This window comes from Chiloscyllium punctatum, chromosome 17 (assembly GCF_047496795.1).
Source record: "Chiloscyllium punctatum isolate Juve2018m chromosome 17, sChiPun1.3, whole genome shotgun sequence".
Classification (NCBI taxonomy): domain Eukaryota; kingdom Metazoa; phylum Chordata; class Chondrichthyes; order Orectolobiformes; family Hemiscylliidae; genus Chiloscyllium; species Chiloscyllium punctatum.
The window spans coordinates 47,321,346-47,341,302 of NC_092755.1; the positions used below are offsets into that span (position 1 = coordinate 47,321,346).

Here is a 19,957-nt window from a genome sequence, read left to right on the forward strand (position 1 = left end):
ATCTCATGGGTTTGTTTCAGTGGGCCAGTTAAGAGTCAACAATGTTGTGGTACTGGAGTCACATACTGGCCAGTTGCCTTTTTCTCAAGAGCTGTAACAGCCTCTTTAATCGTGACTGCCACATATTCCTTCTGCCTTGTTTGAACCCTGATGAAATGCAGCCACACCACATAATCCCATGTGGCAATTTGTGTCTGTGACTCACCAACCTTATTAGTTACATGATATACACTCAATTTAAACCACCTTTGTCACTTCGAGGTGCACCGAGATTGTGAAATACTTCAACAGTAGAATCCTTCAGTTTCAGGTTAGTGAGACACACCATTGAGAATAATTAGAGAGAGAAACAAGCATACAGACATTATCCAGCAATGGTCAGTAAAACCACTTAAAGCCATTGGTCATTTTGGGTTAAATCTTCAAATATATAACATCCATTGCACAGAGCCACTGTACCCCACATTGAGATCCTTCCACTGTTGGGAAAAGCAGTCTGTAAAAGGTGCTGAGGTCTGAGTGCAGAAGGCAGTAATGCTTTATCTCCTCCCCGATGGCCACATCCATCACTATTTTTATCTCTGTAACCCCTTTACAGTCTGGTCGCGATCACAAAGATCTCTGGATCCTGCTGTGGGGCTTTTCTGCGAACCACCACCGAGCTCCCTCCCATTCTCTTCCGGTTGATTTTCCGAAACTCCTCATTGATTTCCAGGATAGTTTTTCCTTTTGTTTCCGGGAGAATGATGAAGATGAACACAGCGATGATCAGGCAGTCACCCAGGAAAATCAGGAAGCAGAATGGTCCCAGTCCCTCCTGAAAGAAGCAGAAAGAGAACAGGGTCAGGCTGGGTAAAGTGAACAAACCCTTGCAGTTTAATGAGAACAGGTCAGTTATATGATATGGTGATAGATAAGATGAGCTAACAGATCTGTAGTCAATAATTTGTACTCGAAAACTATATTGCTGAGAACAAAAACAGAAATTGCTGGAAAAACTCAGCATGTCTGGCAGCATCTGTGGAGAGAAATCAGAGTTAACATTTTGGATTGAGTGGCCATTCCTCAGACCTGAAACATTAACTCTGATTTCTCTCCACAGATGCTGCCAGACCTGTTGAGCTTTTCCAGCCATTTCTGGTTTTGTTTCTGACTTACAGCATCCACAGTTTTTATATTACAGAGAACTTGTGGATAAATAAACCAAATTATTGGAACTCCTGAGAGTCAAACGTGAGGTAAAGCAGAGACTGAAATGCAGCACACTAAGAGTGGAGACGGTATAGTTTAAGGCTACGGTCTCTCAGTGTTCAGGTCTGGAGCCAAAAAGCCCTGTGGCAGCTGAATCCATAAAGGCAGATCAGCAAGAGGCTATCTCAGTAAAAAAAAACAAATGAAACCACTTGCCCCCATCTTTGCTTATCAGAGTTACTCTGCTCATTGGTATTTAAACTAAACAAAGTCCAAACAACATTATATCAGATCTCCCAGCAATACCTCAGAGGACTTCAGATGTAAATGAACTTTGAAATACAGTTGATGATGACAACTATTTTGCACAGAGCAACAATAAGAACAATGATTAAACAGTGAATCTGTTCTTTGTGCAGCTTAAAAGAAAAATGTCGCCAGGAAATCTCCTCGATCTTTGAATAGTCTTTTATGTTGACCTGAGAAGGCAGGTAGGGGTTCTTTCTGACTCTGACAATGCAGCACTCCCTCAGTACTGCAAAGGGAACATGAGCCTAGGTTCCAAGTCAATGCAACTATCATTGATTATTTTTTTAAATGTCTGGTTCACTACCATCATTTCGGGAAGGAAGTCTGCCATCCTTACCCAGTGGTAGACTCTTAACTGCCTTCTGAAATGGCTAAGCAAGTCTCTCAATTCATCATGGGAAATTGTGGATGGTCGACAAATACTGTCAGTGCTGCCCAGGTCCCATAAAAGAATGAAAAATAATGAAGTGGAACCAGAAAGCTGACTGTTCTGATGCAGGAGTAAATGAGTTACTATTGGGTCAAAGTGAAGTAGGAAAAACAGAGAGGATTTTAAAAAAAGCTTATCCTTTTGGACATTTTTGGAGATCTTTTTCAGTTTATTTTTAATGTCTTCCAAACTCTTAACCATGAATTCTTCTGTTAATCAGTCATATAAATTCTCTCAAGGTCCCAGGGCTAAAAAAGGGTTACCTTATAAGGAACTGTTGCATTGACAAGGTCTGTATTACCTTTGAGTGCTGAAGATTAAAGTGTGTTTACAGTGGTTAAATGGTTTTAAAAATAGATAGTGATAGTTCCACTGATGGTGGAGCTCCAGTTGAATGATAGAACTTTAAGTCAAGATGTAAATTGTCCAGGAGTGATGTCAGCCCTTCTTTACTGAAAGGTATTGAAATCTGAAGCGTACTCCCCCAACAAGCTACTGGGACAGTAGAAAATTAAGCTCTGGATGGATAGGTTAAATGGACATGACATTAGAATATGATGATTAAAAAAAATCACAAGGATATTTAAAGATAGAGAGGGACAGATACTCTACCTATGCAGATTTGTGTTGTTTCTATGTAAGAGACAACCCCCAGACTTTGGCTCCAAAATCTTTAATTTGTTTGAATAACGTGTGTTAGTTTTGGGAGCAAGATCGTTGGGAACAGCCTGGTGTAGTGCTGCCCAAACATTTTCCCATTGATACCAAGGCTTGAAAATGGTCATGGTTGAAAAATGTGGTGCCAGGCAGCATCCGAGGAGCAGGAGAATCGACGTTTCGGGCAGAAGCCCTTCTTCAGGAATGAGGCTGGTGTGCCAAGCAGGCTGAGATAAAAGGTAGGGGGGGAGGGGTGCTAGGAATACGATAGGTGGAAGGGGGTGAGGGTGAGGATGATAGGCTGGAGAGGGGGTGGAGGTGGAGAGGTCGGGAAGAAGATTGCAGGTCAAGAAGGCGGTGCTGAATCCGGGGGTTGGGACTGAGATAAGGTGGGGGGGAAGGGAAATAAGGAAGCTGGAGAAACCTGCATTCATCCCTTGTGGTTGGAGGGTTCCTAGGCGGAAGATGAGGCGCTCTTCCTCCAGGCGTCATGTTGCCATGGTCTGGCGATGGAGGAGGCCAAGGACCTGCATGTCCTTGGCGGAGTGGGAGGGGGAGTTAAAGTGTTCAGCCATGGGGCAGTTCGGTTGGTTGCTGCAGGTGTCCCAGAGGTGTTCTCTGAAACGTTCCGCAAGTTGGTGGCCTGTCTCCCCAATGTGGAGGAGGCCACATCAGGTGCAGTGGATGCATTAAATGATGTGTGTGGAGGTGCAGGTGAATTTGCGATGGATATGGAAGGATCCATTGGGGCCTTGGAGGGAGGTGAGGGGGGAAGTGTGGATGCAAGTTTTGCACTTCTTGCGGTTGCAGGGAAGGTGCTGGGAATGGAGGTTGGGTTGGTGAGGGGTGTGGACCTGATGAGGGAGTCACGGAGGGAGTGGTCTCTCCGGAACGCTGATAGGGGTGGAGAGGGAAATATATCCCTGGTGGTGGGGTCTGTTTTGAGGTGACGGAAATGACGGTGGATGGTACGATGTATCCAGAGGTTGGTGGGGTGGAAGGCGAGGACCAGTGAGGTTCTGTCCTGGTGGCGATTGCAGGGGCGGGGTTCAAGGGTGGAGGTGCGGGAAGTGGAGCAGAAATTGCGGTCTTTGAAGAAGGAGGCCATTTGGACTGTTCGGTAGTGGAATTGGTCCTCCTGGGAGCAGATGCGGTGGAGGCGAAGGAATTGGGAATATAGGATGGTGTTTTTACAGGGGTGCAGGGTGGGAGGAGGTGTAATCTAGGTAGCTGTGGGAGTCGGTCGGTTTGTAGTAAATGTCTGTGTTGAGTCGGTCGCCCGACATAGAATTCGGTCGCCCGACCGTATTGTTGAAGAGGAGAGTATGAAATGGACTGGTAAGCTAGAGGAGATGTGTTGGGCATTTTGAAAAACTTGAGGATAGACAAGTCCCCCAGGCCTGACAGGATATATCCTAGGATTATGTGGGAAGCAAGAGAGGAAATTGCAGAGCCGTTGGCAATGATTTTTTCGTCTTCACTGTCAACGGGGGTAGTACCAGGGGACTGGAGAGTGGCGAATGTTGTGCCCCTGTTCAAAAAAGGGAATAGGGATGACCCCGGGAATTACAGGCCAGTTAGTCTTACTTCGGTGGTAGGCGAAGTAATGGAAAGGGTACTGAGGGATAGGATTTATGAGTATCTGGAAAGACACTGCTTGATGAGGGACAGCCAGCACGGATTTGTGAAGAGTAGGTCTTGCCTTACAAGTCTTATTGAATTCTTTGAGGAGGTGACCAAGCATGTAGATGAGGGTAGAGCAGTGGATGTAGTGTACATGGATTTTAGTAAGGCATTTGATAAGGTTCCCCATGGTAGGCTTATGCGGAAAGTCAGGAGGCATGGGATAGAGGGAAATTTGGCCAGTTGGATAGAGAACTGGCTAACCGGTCGAAGTCAGAGAGTGGTGGTAGATGGTAAATATTCAGCCTGGAGCCCAGTTACAAGTGGAGTTCCGCAGGGATCAGTTCTGGGTCCTCTGCTGTTTGTAATTTTTATTATATAGTTGGAAGAGGGAGTCGAAGGGTGGGTCAGTAAATTTGCAGACGATACGAAGATTGGTGGAGTTGTGGATAGTGAGGAGGGCTGTTGTCGGCTGCAAAGGGACTTAGATATGATGCAGAGCTGGGCTGAGGAGTGGCAGATGGAGTTCAACCCTGTCAAGTGTGAGGTTGTCCATTTTGGAAGAACAAATAAGAATGCGGAATACAGGGTTAACGGTAGGGTTCTTAGTAAGGTGGAGGAGCAGAGGGATCTTGGGGTCTATGTTCATAGCTCTTCAAAAGTTGCCACTCAGGTGGATAGAGCTTGTAAGAAGGCCTATGGTGTATTAGCGTTCATTAGCAGAGGGATTGAATTCAAGAGTCGTGAGGTGATGTTGCAGCTGTACAGGACTTTGGTTAGGCCACATTTGGAGTACTGTGTGCAGTTCTGGTCGCCTCACTTTAGGAAAGATGTGGAAGCTTTGGAGAGGGTGCAGAGGAGATTTACCAGGATGTTGCCTGGAATGGAGAATAGGTCGTACGAGGATAGGTTGAGAGTGCTAGGCCTTTTCTCATTGGAACGGCGAAGGATGAGGGGTCACTTGATAGAGGTTTATAAGATGATCAGGGAATAGATAGAGTAGACAGTCAGAGACTTTTTCCCCAGGTACAACAGAGTGTTACAAGGGGACATAAATTTAAGGTGAAGGGTGGAAGGTATGGGGGGATGTCAGGGGTGGGTTCTTTACCCAGAGAGTGGTGGGGGCATGGAATGCACTGCCTGTGGGAGTGGCAGAGTCAGAATCATTGGCGACCTTTAAGCGGCAATTGGATAGGTACATGGATGGGTGCTTGAGCTAGGACAAATGTTCGGCACAAACATCGTGGGCCAAAGGGCCTGTTCTGTGCTGTATTGTTCTATGTTCTATGTTCTATAGAAATGGAGAGGTCTAGGAAGGGGAGGGAGGAGTCTGAGACGGTCTAGGTAAATTTGAGGTTGGGGTGGAAGGTGTTAGTAAAGTTGAACTGTTCAACCTCCTCGTGAAAATGGTCATGACCTCCCTCAGAGAGGCCTGCCAGTGGAAGGTAAGGGAACTGTGAGATCAGGGACCTGATGGTGTAGGATGATAGCTGTTATAAAGTAGTCAGAACTCTATGGTGGCCATTGCTGCCTTTGAACAAAATCTGAGCTTTCAACCTCACTTGGGATCTTGACATTCACTTTGCAAAGCCCTGGTGTAGTGAGTTTTTTCCTTAATTTCTGTTATTTGGGGGTGGCAGCACCAGGGACCCTGGTTTCAATTCCAGCCTTGGGTGACTGCCTGTGTGGAGTTTGCGCATTGTTCCCGTGTTTGCGTGGGTGTGCTCTGGTTTCCTCCCACAGTCAAAAAGATGTGCAGGTTCGGTAGATTGGCTAAATTGTCCTGTAGGGTCAGAGATGTGCAAGCTAGGTGGATTAGCCAGGGTTACAGGGATAGGGTAGTGGTGTGTGGTCTGCGTGGGATGCTTTTTGGAGGGTCAGTGCAGACTCGACGGGCTGAGTGGCCTCTTTCTGTACTGTAGGGAATCTATGATTTCATCTAAACACCAGAAGTACTGGTAAGATAGCCTGAGACAGCAGCGCCCTGCTGAATTCAGGACCAAGGCTAGCAACCAGTGTCATTGTTATTACAAGTGGTTCAGTGACCTGGATTCCAAACGCTTTAATGCACTAGTCATAGACGTTGTCCCTCTACATTTTACTCAAGGTTTGGTCTCATAAATCCAGCTTTTATCCAGCAATTGATAAGCTGATCACACCCAGAGAGGATAAAATCCCAATTACAATGGGTTATGTCCACACAAATTAAAAGACATTATAGAAGGGACTGTAGAGTCATCATTGCATACATGTAAGATTTAATTCGGAAAAGGAATAATGCTGGAGAACTGCAGGACAACTAATGTGATCCCAAAATCTAGAAAGTGAGATAAAACAAACCATAGACCAATTAGTTTGAAATTGGTAGTTGGAGAGATAAGGATAAGAATTGAATGGAAAATATCTAGCAACAATACTATAAATAGCCAGCATAGATTTTAAAAGGCAAGGACATCTTTGATCGACCTTATTGAGTTCTCTAAAGAAGTAACAGAGGGTACAGATAAGAAAAATACAGTAGACACAATGTGCTTGAGTTTTCAAAAGATCGTCAGTGAAGTAATACATAAAAATCTCATGATTAAAGGCAGAGCTTGTAGTGTCAGAGAACAAATAGTTGAACAGATAGCAAGCATGGCTATAAAATGGAAAACAGAGAGTCAGAGTTAAGGCCAGTTACAAAGATTGACATAAGGTGGTAAGGTGTTTTAGATGGATCCATCCTGGAACCATCACTATTCACACAAGTGACCTACTGTTAAGAATCAGAAATACAATTTCAAAATTTGCAATTGTACCAAATTGTGGGTATAGTCAACACAGAGGAGAACTGTGACATAGTACAGGAAGACATTAATAGACTTGTAGAATGAGCATGTAATTGACAAGTGAACTTCAATATACATAATTGAGGTTACACATTTTTACAGGAAGAATATGGAGCCCACATACTCCTAGGAAAATAAATGTTCAAATGAGGTCAATGAAGAGAGGATATAGGGTATCAATATGTTGGTCAACAAAAATACAGTCATACAGTTAATAAGGTCATTAGTCAAGTATTGCAGTTAATGTATAGAGGAATAGCATTGAAAAACAGAGATTGTGTTAAAGTTGTATAGAAGCTTAAGTTAGACTGTGTACTGTGAACTGTTTGGGTCTCCCTATTATAAAACAGTTACAGAGGCACCAGATAAGGTGCAAAAAATGATTTACACAAATATTACCAGAACCAAGAGCTTGCACCCATCAGTAAAGACCGACCAGACTGGGGCTGTGGAAAAGAGATGGCTGCACAGTAAGTTGATTGAAGGAGGAGTTGGGGCAAATAGGGGAGGGGATTTAAGAGAAATCGATGAGATAGAAAGGTCAGCTGATCAGATGAGATGAAGCAGGGTGAGAGGATGAAGCCAGCTTTGGTCACTTAAATGGGCTGTTTCTGTACTGTAAATACAATGCAATTGATGATGGGGCTGGGTCTAATGCACTACAAACCAAATTTTGTAGAAGGACTTAAGATGTAGATAATTTGTAATGAAAGAACAGAATCAAAAGCCTGAACACCTCTCTGTATGTTCCTAAAACACTGAGATGGTTTTGCCAGTGAATGTTATATTGAGGAGGTTCCTGATTCAGGATTACATTTGCCCTCACTCACCACAATAAACGGGAAGATCATTCCCAGAAGGACGAGGCCCAGCCACTGGAAGGAGCCGTTTATCACAAAGGCAACAGGTCGGTAAGACTGAGTGAAGATTTCGAAGGGGATGATCGCAGTCACTCCCGCTGGAAAAAGGAAAACACCATTTCAGCTCCTGATATCAGCATGTTTCACTTCACAGATCATTCATCTGACCAAATAACACCAGTGCTGGGCCCCTGTACCCCTCAGCCCTGCCTTGCTCCACCACGTCTGGCAATGCACCTCTCCATGCCCTCCCCCCTTCCACTATAATGGAACATTGTCCATTCCCCCACCAAATGACCTCTTTCAGTGCCGTTACTACTCTACGAGGGTGATAGACTCTAATAAAGCACTGCTGTCCTTTGTCTGATTCACACACCCCTCTCCCCCACCTCCCATCTCATTCTGGGAGATACATCCTCCCCCAGCTCACTGACCCTCCCCTCTCTCTGTGGGACACCCACTTGCTCTGGTGAGAAACTCCCCTCCCTCTCATTCTGATGGGGTACCCTCTCCCCTTCCCTCTAGTGAGATTCCCCCTCACTCTGATGGATGACTGATGGGACAGGCTCCCTGCCCTTCATTGCTGCTCCAGTTGGCCAGTGAAAGCATCTGAACTCACCAGGACCAATCCCGTAGCTGAAGATATACGCAAAGATGAGGAATATACTGCAGTAAGGCATCCAGGTGAACTGATGCTGGAAAACAAGACATTGATGGAGAATTGAATATTGTACACAAAAGGATCCAGTAATCCCACTGCAAAGAGGTTTGTGATAATCTCTCGGTAACAATGTCAAAAGTATTCATGACACCTATCAGTGTGTCACATGTTGAGGGCACAGTCAGAATGAAAGCAACCCCAAGCTTATTTAGTGAATCCAAGTCCCTGAAGTCAAGTGATAGTCTCCTTATTTGTTGAGTTACAGATGATGACAAGTGTGGTCTGTATGGGGTCATTCCTCAATAGTAATTGGTTGTGTCTCTCCACAAGTGCATAAGAGATTTGCACTTAGGCCCCAGTGCTAGACACTGGCAGCTTGGATATCCTTGCATTTCCTAAAACCTCTTTAAGCAAGGACCACTCTCTGAGGTAGTTCAAATAGAGTTTGTCACTGAGTTTGTTCATGACTTCCTGCATGCCCCATTCCTGGCTCCAGAGGATATTTGCTGGGAACCCTGCTCAGGAATGTTTCCCTATATGGGATGGTGATATAGAAAGTAGGCAGAATGAACTGAACACCAGGGGGTGGTGAAAGATATGCAGTGCAGATGGTTTCAACTTACTTGTAAGTTTTCATGAATGGAACTGTGGATGGGTGGGGGAGTAATGTTTGTGAGGACACAAAGACAAGAGAAGGGATGGTTGAGTGGAGGGGACAATGGATCAGCATTCATGGTGTCACCCCACCAGTATCCAGACACCCTGGGGCAAAGTAAATGATCCAATCAGTAGGCTGAATTCCAAGAGAAAGTTAGAGGACTCTGACATGACCTTTTTGTGAAATCACAGCACCATAAGTCTCAACATTGAACAAACAAATTATTCATTTAGGGCACACTCTCCAAATGATACAACCTAATCAACTCCATCAAATGTCTCAATAATTCATTTGAGTATTTGATTTCTTATTTTTTTTTGTGATGTGGACACATTGACTGGGCAAACATTTATTGCCCCACCCTCATTACCCTTAAGGAGGTCTTGGTGGTGAGCTAAACATGCTTAAGTTTTGTTGTCTATATTGTGTATATAAATTCTGCCAAAGCCTTTGATAGGATTCCAGCCCAATACTTCCTCCTTAGTACTGTTATTGTTTCTATCTATAAACCACTGAGCTTACTGATTATAGGGTCCAGTCACAAATCCTCACCTGCAGAGGCAGAGTTACACACAGGAGTGCTGCCCACAGGGTCATGAGGCTGTATCCTTTCCACAGTAAGGCCTTTCTCCCATCTCGCTCAATAAAAAAACCCTGTTCATAAACAAACAAAAGAACTTCAGCAACATAAGCGAGACAAGATACTCAAACAAAATATGCACAGCCTCTCTGTCATTTCCAATTTGCTATCACTTACAGAAACCATGGAGGTCATCAGAAGTGTTGCACCTGCCCCCAGCACCACATATGGTATCGTCCAGTCAGGAATTCCAGCTTCCTGGAACACTTCAGAAGAGTAGAAATAAATCTGGGAATGCAAAACCAAGTAAATCTTAGATCTAATATCTTTCTTTCATTATGAAAGTCCACAAAAGTAAGTGTGCCTTAATCATCTGTCTTAACACTCATTCTCTGTCTGCATCTTTCCCTTTAGGTTATTGGCCCTGCCATTTTGGCTCTAAGCTGTTTTGGCGCTCATTACTTTGGTGCTGTTTTGGCGCCAATTCAGAATAAAAACAGTCTTGTTTGGTTAAAGAAGAGAGGATGATTAATGAGTTGATAGTCAAAGATGTAATGACCTGCTGTAGATTCAAATCTCGTTTTGTAATCATTTTCTCATTTAACAATTGTTAATGGTCATCTACTGCCTTGATGATACTGAAGCCCTTCTGTCTTCACACTGGAAAGCTGTAATACAATTTTCTTTCTATTTTCTTGTCGAGCCCATACCAGAAATGGCTGAAAACATTCTTAGCAAGAGAGACAAACCAAAATTTTCACACGATGGTTATCTATATGTGTTTGATAAATGTAGCAAAATGTAGAAATTCGTTTTTATAATGAATAGGTTAAAAATAATGAATAAAAAAGACTTAGATTTATTTCTTACAATGCAATAAAAATGAATTTCTTACAGGCTCTACACGACTTTTTTTTATTCTGAACTGGCTCAGCGCCAAAGTAATAAGCGCCAAAACAGTTTAGAGCCAAAACAGCGGGGCCAAATAGTCCCATTCCGGTGTGTGTGTGTGTAAGTGCGTGCGTGTGTACACATGTCAATTGATGTGTGTATCTATTTTTGTGTGTGTCAGTTTCAGCCAGAGGATATGTCTGTGCGTATTTGCAGCTAGGAGATAAAGAGGACTGCAGCTGCTGGAGATCAGAGTCGGAAGTGTGGCACTGGAAAGTACAGCAGGAGAACCAGCGCATTCCTGATGAAGGACTTATGGCCAAAACGTTGATTCTCCTGCTCCTTGGATCTTGCCCGACCGCTGTGCTTTTCAGCACCACACTTTTTGACTGTGTGTATATCCGTCTATGTATGTCGACATGTGTATCAGTGTGTCAGCTTGTGTATTTGTAACAGCCTCCTTCTCTCCTTGTGTCTCTTTTGCACCTTTTATTCATCTTTCATTTTACACTGTCTTGCTTTTGATCTGTTTCTAATGTGTGTTAACCTTTGTCTCTTATTCTGTCTCCTGCACTGCAATGTCAGTTGCTGATTCAATGCCATGTCTACTCACTGCATTGATGCCACAAAGCTGCATAGCAACGGTCAGCATGATGTTGGTGATGAGCTGCCATCGTACTGAGCGATCTTGGAACAGCTCCCTGGCAGTCTTTGCTCGTTCTCCCTTTGCAGCAGCCTGCTCAGCCTCCATATCTTGGACCTCCTCAAAGAAGTCTCCCTGACCCCAGAGTCTCCGCAGAGCTGTGTGGAAATAACCAAAAAAATCAGGCAATTATTTCAGGGGTAATTTTACCAAGCTTATAAACCAACCAGGAACAGAGTGAGGTGCTGGCCTGTACTCTCTACCTGATTTCAGTTCATCTGTAATTCAGTTCTAGATTTTAACATTCCCATCCTTGTCAAATCTCGCCATGACCACAACCCCTCCCTAACTCCGCAGAAAGAAATCCAGAAAAATCTGCAAATACTGATCCGGCTTGTCTTAACGATGGAGGTTCATTTCCAAGTATCACCATTACTGCTTCTTACCTCTGAATCTGTAAACTTTTTCAACCCTAATATCTCTCTGAGACATCTGCATCCTCTGATTCTGGCCAAGTTGTGCACCTCAACACTGCACCATTGGGAGTCATGCCTTCAGCTTTGATGCCCTAAGCTTGAGAAGTCACTCATTTTCCATTTGTCTATCTCCTCCCCTCATTTAGGATGCTCTTCAAAGTCTGTCTTTGGATTGGCTGCTGTCCAGTTGCCTAAACAATCCCCTTTTGTAACTCAATATCAATATTTAACTGATTAGGATCTTCAGCTCCTCAAAATGGCTGGAAAATCTCACAGAAAGGGAAGGGGACACAAAATATGCAGGGCGACACCACAATGTGTGGTTTTAATCATTTGGAAAAGAGAGGAAATCATCCACTATTTGGCACTTTCAGGGTTACTGAACATGTTCAGTTGTTAAATTGTGGTAATTAAGATCTAGCCTGCCATTGGGATAACTGACTATTTGGCTAAACTCTTTTCTAATAAAAACAACCCATGTAAAGCAGCTTCCAGTACACATGCCCCAATGCCCAAACCCTAACCTTCTCGCACTCACCATCCACACAGAGGACCTTGTTGCCCTTGTCAATCAAAAGGTATCTGGGACTCTCTGGGAACCAGGGCAGCAGCACCAGCTGAATGAGGGCAGGCAGGCCGCTGAAAGCCAGCAGCAAAGGCCAGGCTGCCTCAGTTCCCAAAATCTCCCTGAGGAAAGACAAAGAGAATGGGGTCAGAAAACAGCAGACACTGGCCACCAGGCTGAGTACAGTGTCCTCAATATAGAATCAAAAAGTGTGGTGCTGGAAAAGCACAGCCAGTCAGGCAGCATCTGAGGAGCAGGAAAATCAATGTTTCCAGCATAAGCTCTTCATCAGGAATAAGCTGTGCTTTTCCAGCACCACACTTTTCGACTCTGATCTCCAGCATCTGTAGTCCTCACTTTCTCCTAGTGTCCTCATGTTGTCAACAGAAAGAGACACTGACAACTGACTGTGTTGCTGTTTCGCCACATGAGTAAGAAACACATTATGCACAAATACAGGTAGTTACACAAAAATGCAGATTCAAACACTTCAATATTTAGCAAGTGATTGGTAACTAAGGAAGGAAAACATTAGCGCTTTGGTTTTCAGTTACTACTTTACAAACTAAATGTACAGGGAGAAAGTGAGGACTGCAGATGCTGGAGATCAGAGCTGAAAAATGTGTTGCTGGAAAAGCGCAGCAGGTCAGGCAGCATCAAAGGAGAAGGAGAATCGACGTTTCGGGCATAAGCCCTTCTTCAGGAATGAGGAGGGTGTGCCAAGCAGGCTAAGATAAAAGATAGGGAGGAGGGACTTGGGGGAGGGGCGTTGGGAATGCGATAGGTGGAAGGAGGTTAAGGTGAGGGTGATAGGCCGGAGAGGGGGTGAGGGCGGAGAGGTCGGGAAGAAGATTGCAGGTCAAGAAGGTGGTGCTGAGTCTGAGGGTTGGGACTGAGAAAAGGTGGGGGGAGGGGAAATGAGAAAGCTGGAGAAATCTGCATTCATCTCCAGCCTTTCTCATTTCCCCTCCCCCCACCTTATCTCAGTCCCAACCCTCAGACTCAGCACCGCCTTCCTAACCTGCAATCTTCTTCCTGACCTCTCCGCCCCCACCCCCTCACCGGCCTATCACCCTCACCTTAACCTCCTTCCAGCTATCGCATTCCCAACGCCCCTCCCCCAAGTCCTTCCTCCCTACCTTTTATCTTAGCCTGCTTGGCACACCCTCCTCATTCCTGAAGAAGGGCTTATGCCCGAAATGTCGATTCTCCTGCTCCTTTGATGCTGCCTGACCTGCTGTGCTTTTCCAGCAACACATTTTTCAGTTCAAAACTAAATGTACAGAAGGGGTTAGGCTTATCTGCATGTTCTGTCTGAGGACAGCATTTGGATTATATACCCATTGTGTCTTATCGATATTTTTATCTTCAGATCAGTAATTCCCTGCAAATTTAGGTTCCCAAATTAGCCATCTGCAGGTTAGGACTAATTTGAGACACTGAAGAAGGCTCTCGATATCAGAGATAGAGGAAGTAATTTATCAGTGCAAGGAAGGGAGGGGTACCCATGAGTTGCCTATTACTCACCTCCTTTGACCTGCTATTGAAGGCTGTGCCTTCAGCTGTGAGGCCTCAAACTCTAAAATTCCCTGAGCTGCTGCCCCTCTTTCAAAAAGCTCCTTACACTCTACCTTTCTGACCAAGCTTTTAGTCACCCGTTTTAATGTCCCCTTCCTTGATTGAATGTTTTCTTTCCTCCGATTATGGTACTGTAAGGCACCTTGGGTTTGTAAACAATGATAAAGGTGATATATAAATGTAGATTGTTGTAATTTGTTATAATTAGGTGTAATAACTGATTGAGAGAGTACTGTGGGGCACTTGGAAACAGAGAGGATGGGAGTGAGATGGGGAGTGGCACAAAGAGGCAGAAGGTGCAATATGGCGCCAATCTTACATTAAATGGTTAATTCCATCAGGGCTGTGATGAAAGTGTCATCCACCTCCTAAGAATACATATATATTTTTAAAAATTAATTTAAGTTGAACCAGGGAAAGTATTAAATCTTCAGTTATCGTTCGCAAGCGAACTGATCAAGGTACTGGGTGAGAGTTGTATTTGCAAAAATTGAGAGCTTACCTGAGTCCAACCACTTGTCCAATGAACTTGCCAAAAGCAACAAACATCGCCCGGGTCAGAGATACAAGGCCTCGCAATTCCTTTGGTGCACTCTCGCCAAGATACATACTGTGAACATTGAGGCCAATACCTTCAAATAACAGAATGAAAAAAACAAAGAGCTGATAAAAGGAAAGCTCCTTCACTTCAGGGGCTCGCGTTTATGAATTACATCCACACCTCAGATATGTTTGCCTCGTTTGCATTGTCTCTTGTTGGTCTGAAACCCCACTTCTTCTAAATCAGTTCACAGGTTACAATAGGCACATCGCTCGCCACCAAAAACGGAGTGGGAACATTCAGCACGGCCAGTTTGGTGCGACCCATTTCGGCACAGACCCATTTCGGTGCAGAATTGTTTTGTAGTTATTCAGTAGTAGTTATTAAACTACTGTTATTAAAACTATTAAAATATATTAAAATAGAACATATTAATATACAAATTATTAAAATAAAATAAAACCCGTTAAAATGCCATCAACAATTTTGTATTTGCCTTATTTCTTTCATTTTTATTTTCTTTTTTAACATTTTTACTGAAGAGGATAAACATTATTTTTCTTTTTATTTCTTTCATTAATGCTTGTACGCAAGCCTGAAAAGGAATAAATAAGAGTTGCACCGAATTGCTCGCGATGAAATGGGTCTGCGCCAAACAGGCCGTGCCGAATTGCTCGCACCAAAGTGGCTGTGCCGAATGGTCCTACACCCCACCAAAAACGTATTCAGTAGAGCAGTCATCAGTTAGACATCCAAGAGTAATCAAAAACACTCTCAAAATACAGTCAGGAAGAAAACACCTAACATTACAGTTGTCAATACCACACACAAAATACAGCCATCTGCAAACACACTCAAAAGACAACTGCCAATAACACGCTCAACAAAATAGTCATCAACAATACTCCTGAAAGCATAGTCACCAATATCACCATCAATGATGCACCTATTAATTATCAATATCATACAGCACAATATCACCATTAAAGACACACTCAACTCTTCCAGCATCAATAACACATTCAGCAGTACACCCAGAAATAATACCATCAACAGGACAATCATCAACAGGAGATCCAAAAATACAATGAGAGAAAAATTTGCCTGTAAGTAATTGATGGTGATGTTCAGCACCTTGGACAGTAGATGTTCAGCCAAACATTTCATTGAAGCAATTTGGTAAATAAATAGCACAATCAATCATTCAGTGCTTTGTCAAACTCATTCAATCACTTAGCTAAAACAAGGCTCCTCCTCACATTTTCTTCCTGAATATAAGAAAAATATACTTTGGAATTTCTCTGTTTGAATGTCACCACAACCCTGGTGGGATGAACATCATTCCCCCCTCCAAACACTTGACTCGAACTGAAAGTATTCTGTTGGCTTTTCTATCCTTTCACATGGTAAAAACAATGACTGCAGATGCTGAAAATCAAATACTGGATTAGTGGTGCTGGAAGAGCACAGCAGTTCAGGCAGCATCCAACGAGCAGCGAAATCAACGTTTCGGGCAAAAGCCCTTCATCAGGAATAAAGGCAGTGAGCCTGAAGCGTGGAGAGATAAGCTAGAGGAGGGTGGGGGTGGGGAGAGAGTAGCATAGAGTACAATGGGTGAGTGGGGGAGGAGATGAAGGTGATAGGTCAAGGAGGAGAGGGTGGAGTGGATAGGTGGAAAAGGAGATAGGCAGGTCGGACAAGTCAAGGAGACAGTAACTGAGCTGGAAGTTTGAAACTAGGATGAGGTGGGGGAAGGGGAAATGAGGAAGCTGTTGAAGTCCACATTGATGCCCTGGGGTTGAAGTGTTCCGAGGCGGAAGGTGAGGCGTTCTTCCTCCAGGCGTCTGGTGGTGAGGGAGCAGCAGTGAAGGAGGCCCAGGACCTCCATGTCCTCGGCAGAGTGGGAGGGGGAGTTGAAATGTTGGGCCACGGGGCGGTTTGGTTGATTGGTGCGGGTGTCTCGGAGATGTTCCCTAAAGCGCTCTGCTAGGAGGCGCCCAGTCTCCCCAATGTAGAGGAGACCACATCGGGAGCAACGGATACAATAAATGATATTAGTGGATGTGCAGGTAAAACTTTGATGGATGTGGAAGGCTCCTTTAGGGCCTTGGATAGAGGTGAGGGAGGAGGTGTGGGCGCAGGTAATCCTTTCACATACCCAACCACACAGTCATCAAATCAGACAAAACAACCAAATTGTTATCTGAACCAGTTATCAGAAATAACAGAAATACCTTAGAAAACAAACATAGGAAGAAACAGTGTTGCGGGTACCTGCATTAATGCCATAGAGGAACCTCCCCACCATGATCATCTCAAAGGACTTTCCCTTTTTACTGAGCATCATTATAACTGCAGCTATGATGGCCACAATGTTGTTGAAAAGCAGAGCATTCTTCCTGGAACACAAATCAAATGGTTTAATTAGCAGGAGATGTTCAGCGAAGTTTGAGTTCAAGACAAACCAAGACAGTTCACCACATTAGCCACCTGTAGGATTGAGCAAGTCACCACGTAGCTATTTGAGGGTTGGCTGAAGGTTGATAACTATGTATAGTGCAAAATGTCATATATCCCCAGGAATGCAACATTTATGCCTTGGTGCATTATTTTCACTGAAGAGGTTTGTGTCAATTCCTACCTCCCATACTTTATGGAGAGATGTCCAGCATTTAGAGCACCAATAAGTCCTCCAATTGGATAGATAGAGACAATGACACACCAGAGGAGTGTGATGGCTGTTTCATCCAATGTCGTGCCAAAGCGGGTGACCCATGTCTCAGCAATGAATTCCTTAATAAACTGTAATAATAAAACAAGATCTGAAATTCTCTGTGCAGAATAATAGAAAGGAAGAATTTTTTCAAACAATGTTGGAGAAACTCAGTAGGTCTGACAGCATTTATGGAAAAACAGAGCTAACGTTTCGAGTTAAATATGACTGTCAGAATAGAAAGGAAGATATACATTTACATATAACTTTTCATAACTCCAGGTTATTTCACATGTGATTAAGTACTTTTTGAAATATTGTCACTGTGAATGTCCAGAAGAGGAACATGCAAGAGCACAGCCTTGAACTTTGCCAAATTTTCTACATGCTTGCTAAACGTCAAATGGCACATTTTATTAGAAAATTAAGTTCATGTGCAAAGAGTAGAATTCCTCAAGGCCAGTGAATGGACGAGGCAAAGTACCGTATCACACATTTTGGAAAAATGGGAAATCCTGTTTATCCCCTGCCAGGTGAACGTAAGAGAAACCAATGGCACTGATTAAAGTAGAGCAGGTTAGTTCTTGCTGGCATTAATCACAGAAACAACATTGCTGGGAGCAGATTGATTGTGATCACATTGCTGTGTGTGAGATCCTGCTGTGCACTGACTGTCTCTTGTGTATTCTTTATTATAACAATAATTGTTACTGGCAGAGGTATGCCATTGGTTGTATAATACTTTGGAATATTTTAAATTTGTGAAAGGTGCTTTATAAATCTCTTTTGCGTGTGGATAACCTCATTCTAATGCTGACCATCTCTTCTTTGGTAAGTCAGTTAGTTCATTCAGCATCACAAATCATATACCCAACCGAAGTGTTGAACAGGGCATTAAAAAATATTAACAGTTCAAAATGTTTTCTGCTGCTTGCATTCTGATTTTTTTTTAAACCCCCTTCAATCCCAGTGTGGACACTTCTATTTTAGCTGCTTGTGAAATCATATTTGTCACATTGGAACACCCTGCCTCTCCTTCCCAACTTGTGAGGGATGTTCATCGTTCCGAGTAATTCAACAGTTACTGGCATGGCAATGTAAACCCACAGGGGTCAGACTGTCTGTGGAGCAACTCTCTCACTGCCAGGAGCTGGAGGACACATGTTGGAGCAATTGACAAAAAATGGTCAGATGGAAAACGAAGAGAATTTTTAAACGACATTTGGAATACACTTCCGGAAAGGATAGTGGAAACACTTATCCAATTCGCCTTTTGAAAGTTACTTTGATAAATAGCCTTGAAAAGTGGAAGATCTGGGGAAAGTGTGTGCGGAAGGGTAATGAGTGGATGGCTGCTTCAAGGAGCTACCACATGCATGATATGAGTGGCCTCTTCCTTCACTGTCTGATTCCGTGTTTCATGTTTCAGCCAGCAGGGAGGGGATTTTAATCCCTCATCAATCTGGATGGGTTTGCTCTCTTTGGAGAGGTGATGGCCTAGCAGTATTATCGATTCTATTAGACTATTTATCCAGAGACTCACGTAATGTTCTGAGGAACCAAGTTCAAATCCTGCCATAGCTGATGGTGGAATTTAGATTCAATAAAAATCTGGAATTAAGAGTTTAACGATGACCATGAAACCATTGCCAATTGTTCAAAAAACACACTTGGTTCACTATTGTCATCTAGGGAAGGAAACCTGCAGTCATAGAGTCATATAGCTTGGAAACAGAACCTTTGGTTCAAATGTCTATGCAGACCAGATATCCTAAACTTATCTAGTCCCATTTACCAGCATTTGGTCCATATCCCTTGAAACTTTTCCTATTCATGCACCCATCCAGATGCCTTTTAAATGTTGGATTTGTACCAGCCTCAACCATTTCCTCTGGCAGCTTATTCCATACACACACCGCCTTCTGCATGAAAATGTTGCCCTTTTTAAAATTTTCTCCTCTCATCTTAAACCTCTGCCTCCTAGTTTTGGACTCTCCTACCCTTGGGAAAAGACCTTGTCTATGTACCCTATCCATGCCTCTCATGATTTTATACATCTCTATAAGGTCACCCCTCAGCCTCAAACACTCTAGGGAAAAATAGCCCCAATCTATTCAACCTCTCCCTCAGGCTCCTTACCTGGCCTGGCCTTTATGTGACTCCAGACCCATGGCAATGTGGTTGACTGTTAACTGGGCAACTAGGGACAGGCAATAAATGATGTTTCATTTAGTGATGCCCAAAGCCCATAAATGAAAAAGAATCCTAGTCAGTTCTCTTCCACTGCAACACACAGATCCCAAACTCTATCAAAGTAGCTGCTACCTCTGCCCACTTGAGAGAATTCACTTCTTTCAATACCAATGGGAGTTGCTTACCATTGAAGGTGCATTGATTGAAGACATGTTGAATCCATATTGGAAGCCACCTCCAATCCCAGTCACAAGAATCAATGGGAGGAGCATGCGTCCCTGAAGCTACATGAGAATAAAGGGAGATAAATGAATCACAGATTGAAAAAACACTTAAAGGTATCACAATGGGAAAAATTGTGGCAGATACAGTTCAATGTGGAGAAATTACTTAAATTAGACCAAGAAAGATGGATCCAAATATTTTCTAAATACTGAGAAGCTACTGTCTGTGGAAAAGCAGAGAGCTTTAGGGGTCCAGATATAGAAGTCCCATAACACTAGTGGACATTAGCCTTTACTTAAGTGGGCTGATATAGAAATGAATATAAGATATGTAAC

General features: G+C 43.5%; 1 protein-coding gene across 1 annotated transcript; it reads right to left on the bottom strand.

Moving 5' to 3' along the window:
* Window positions 1-528: 528 nt before the first annotated feature.
* slc2a11l (solute carrier family 2 member 11, like) lies at window positions 529-19,669 on the bottom strand. The gene is made up of 11 exons (XM_072586954.1): window positions 19,583-19,669; window positions 17,133-17,293; window positions 16,766-16,890; window positions 14,453-14,582; window positions 12,346-12,494; window positions 11,302-11,489; window positions 9,975-10,085; window positions 9,770-9,871; window positions 8,518-8,593; window positions 7,869-7,996; window positions 529-817 (listed from the first exon to the last, which is right to left on the bottom strand). The coding sequence occupies exons 1-11, from the start codon at window positions 19,667-19,669 to the stop codon at window positions 593-595; spliced, it is 1,482 nt and encodes a 493-aa protein (XP_072443055.1). The 3' UTR covers window positions 529-592.
* Between the last annotated feature and the right edge of the window lie 288 nt (window positions 19,670-19,957).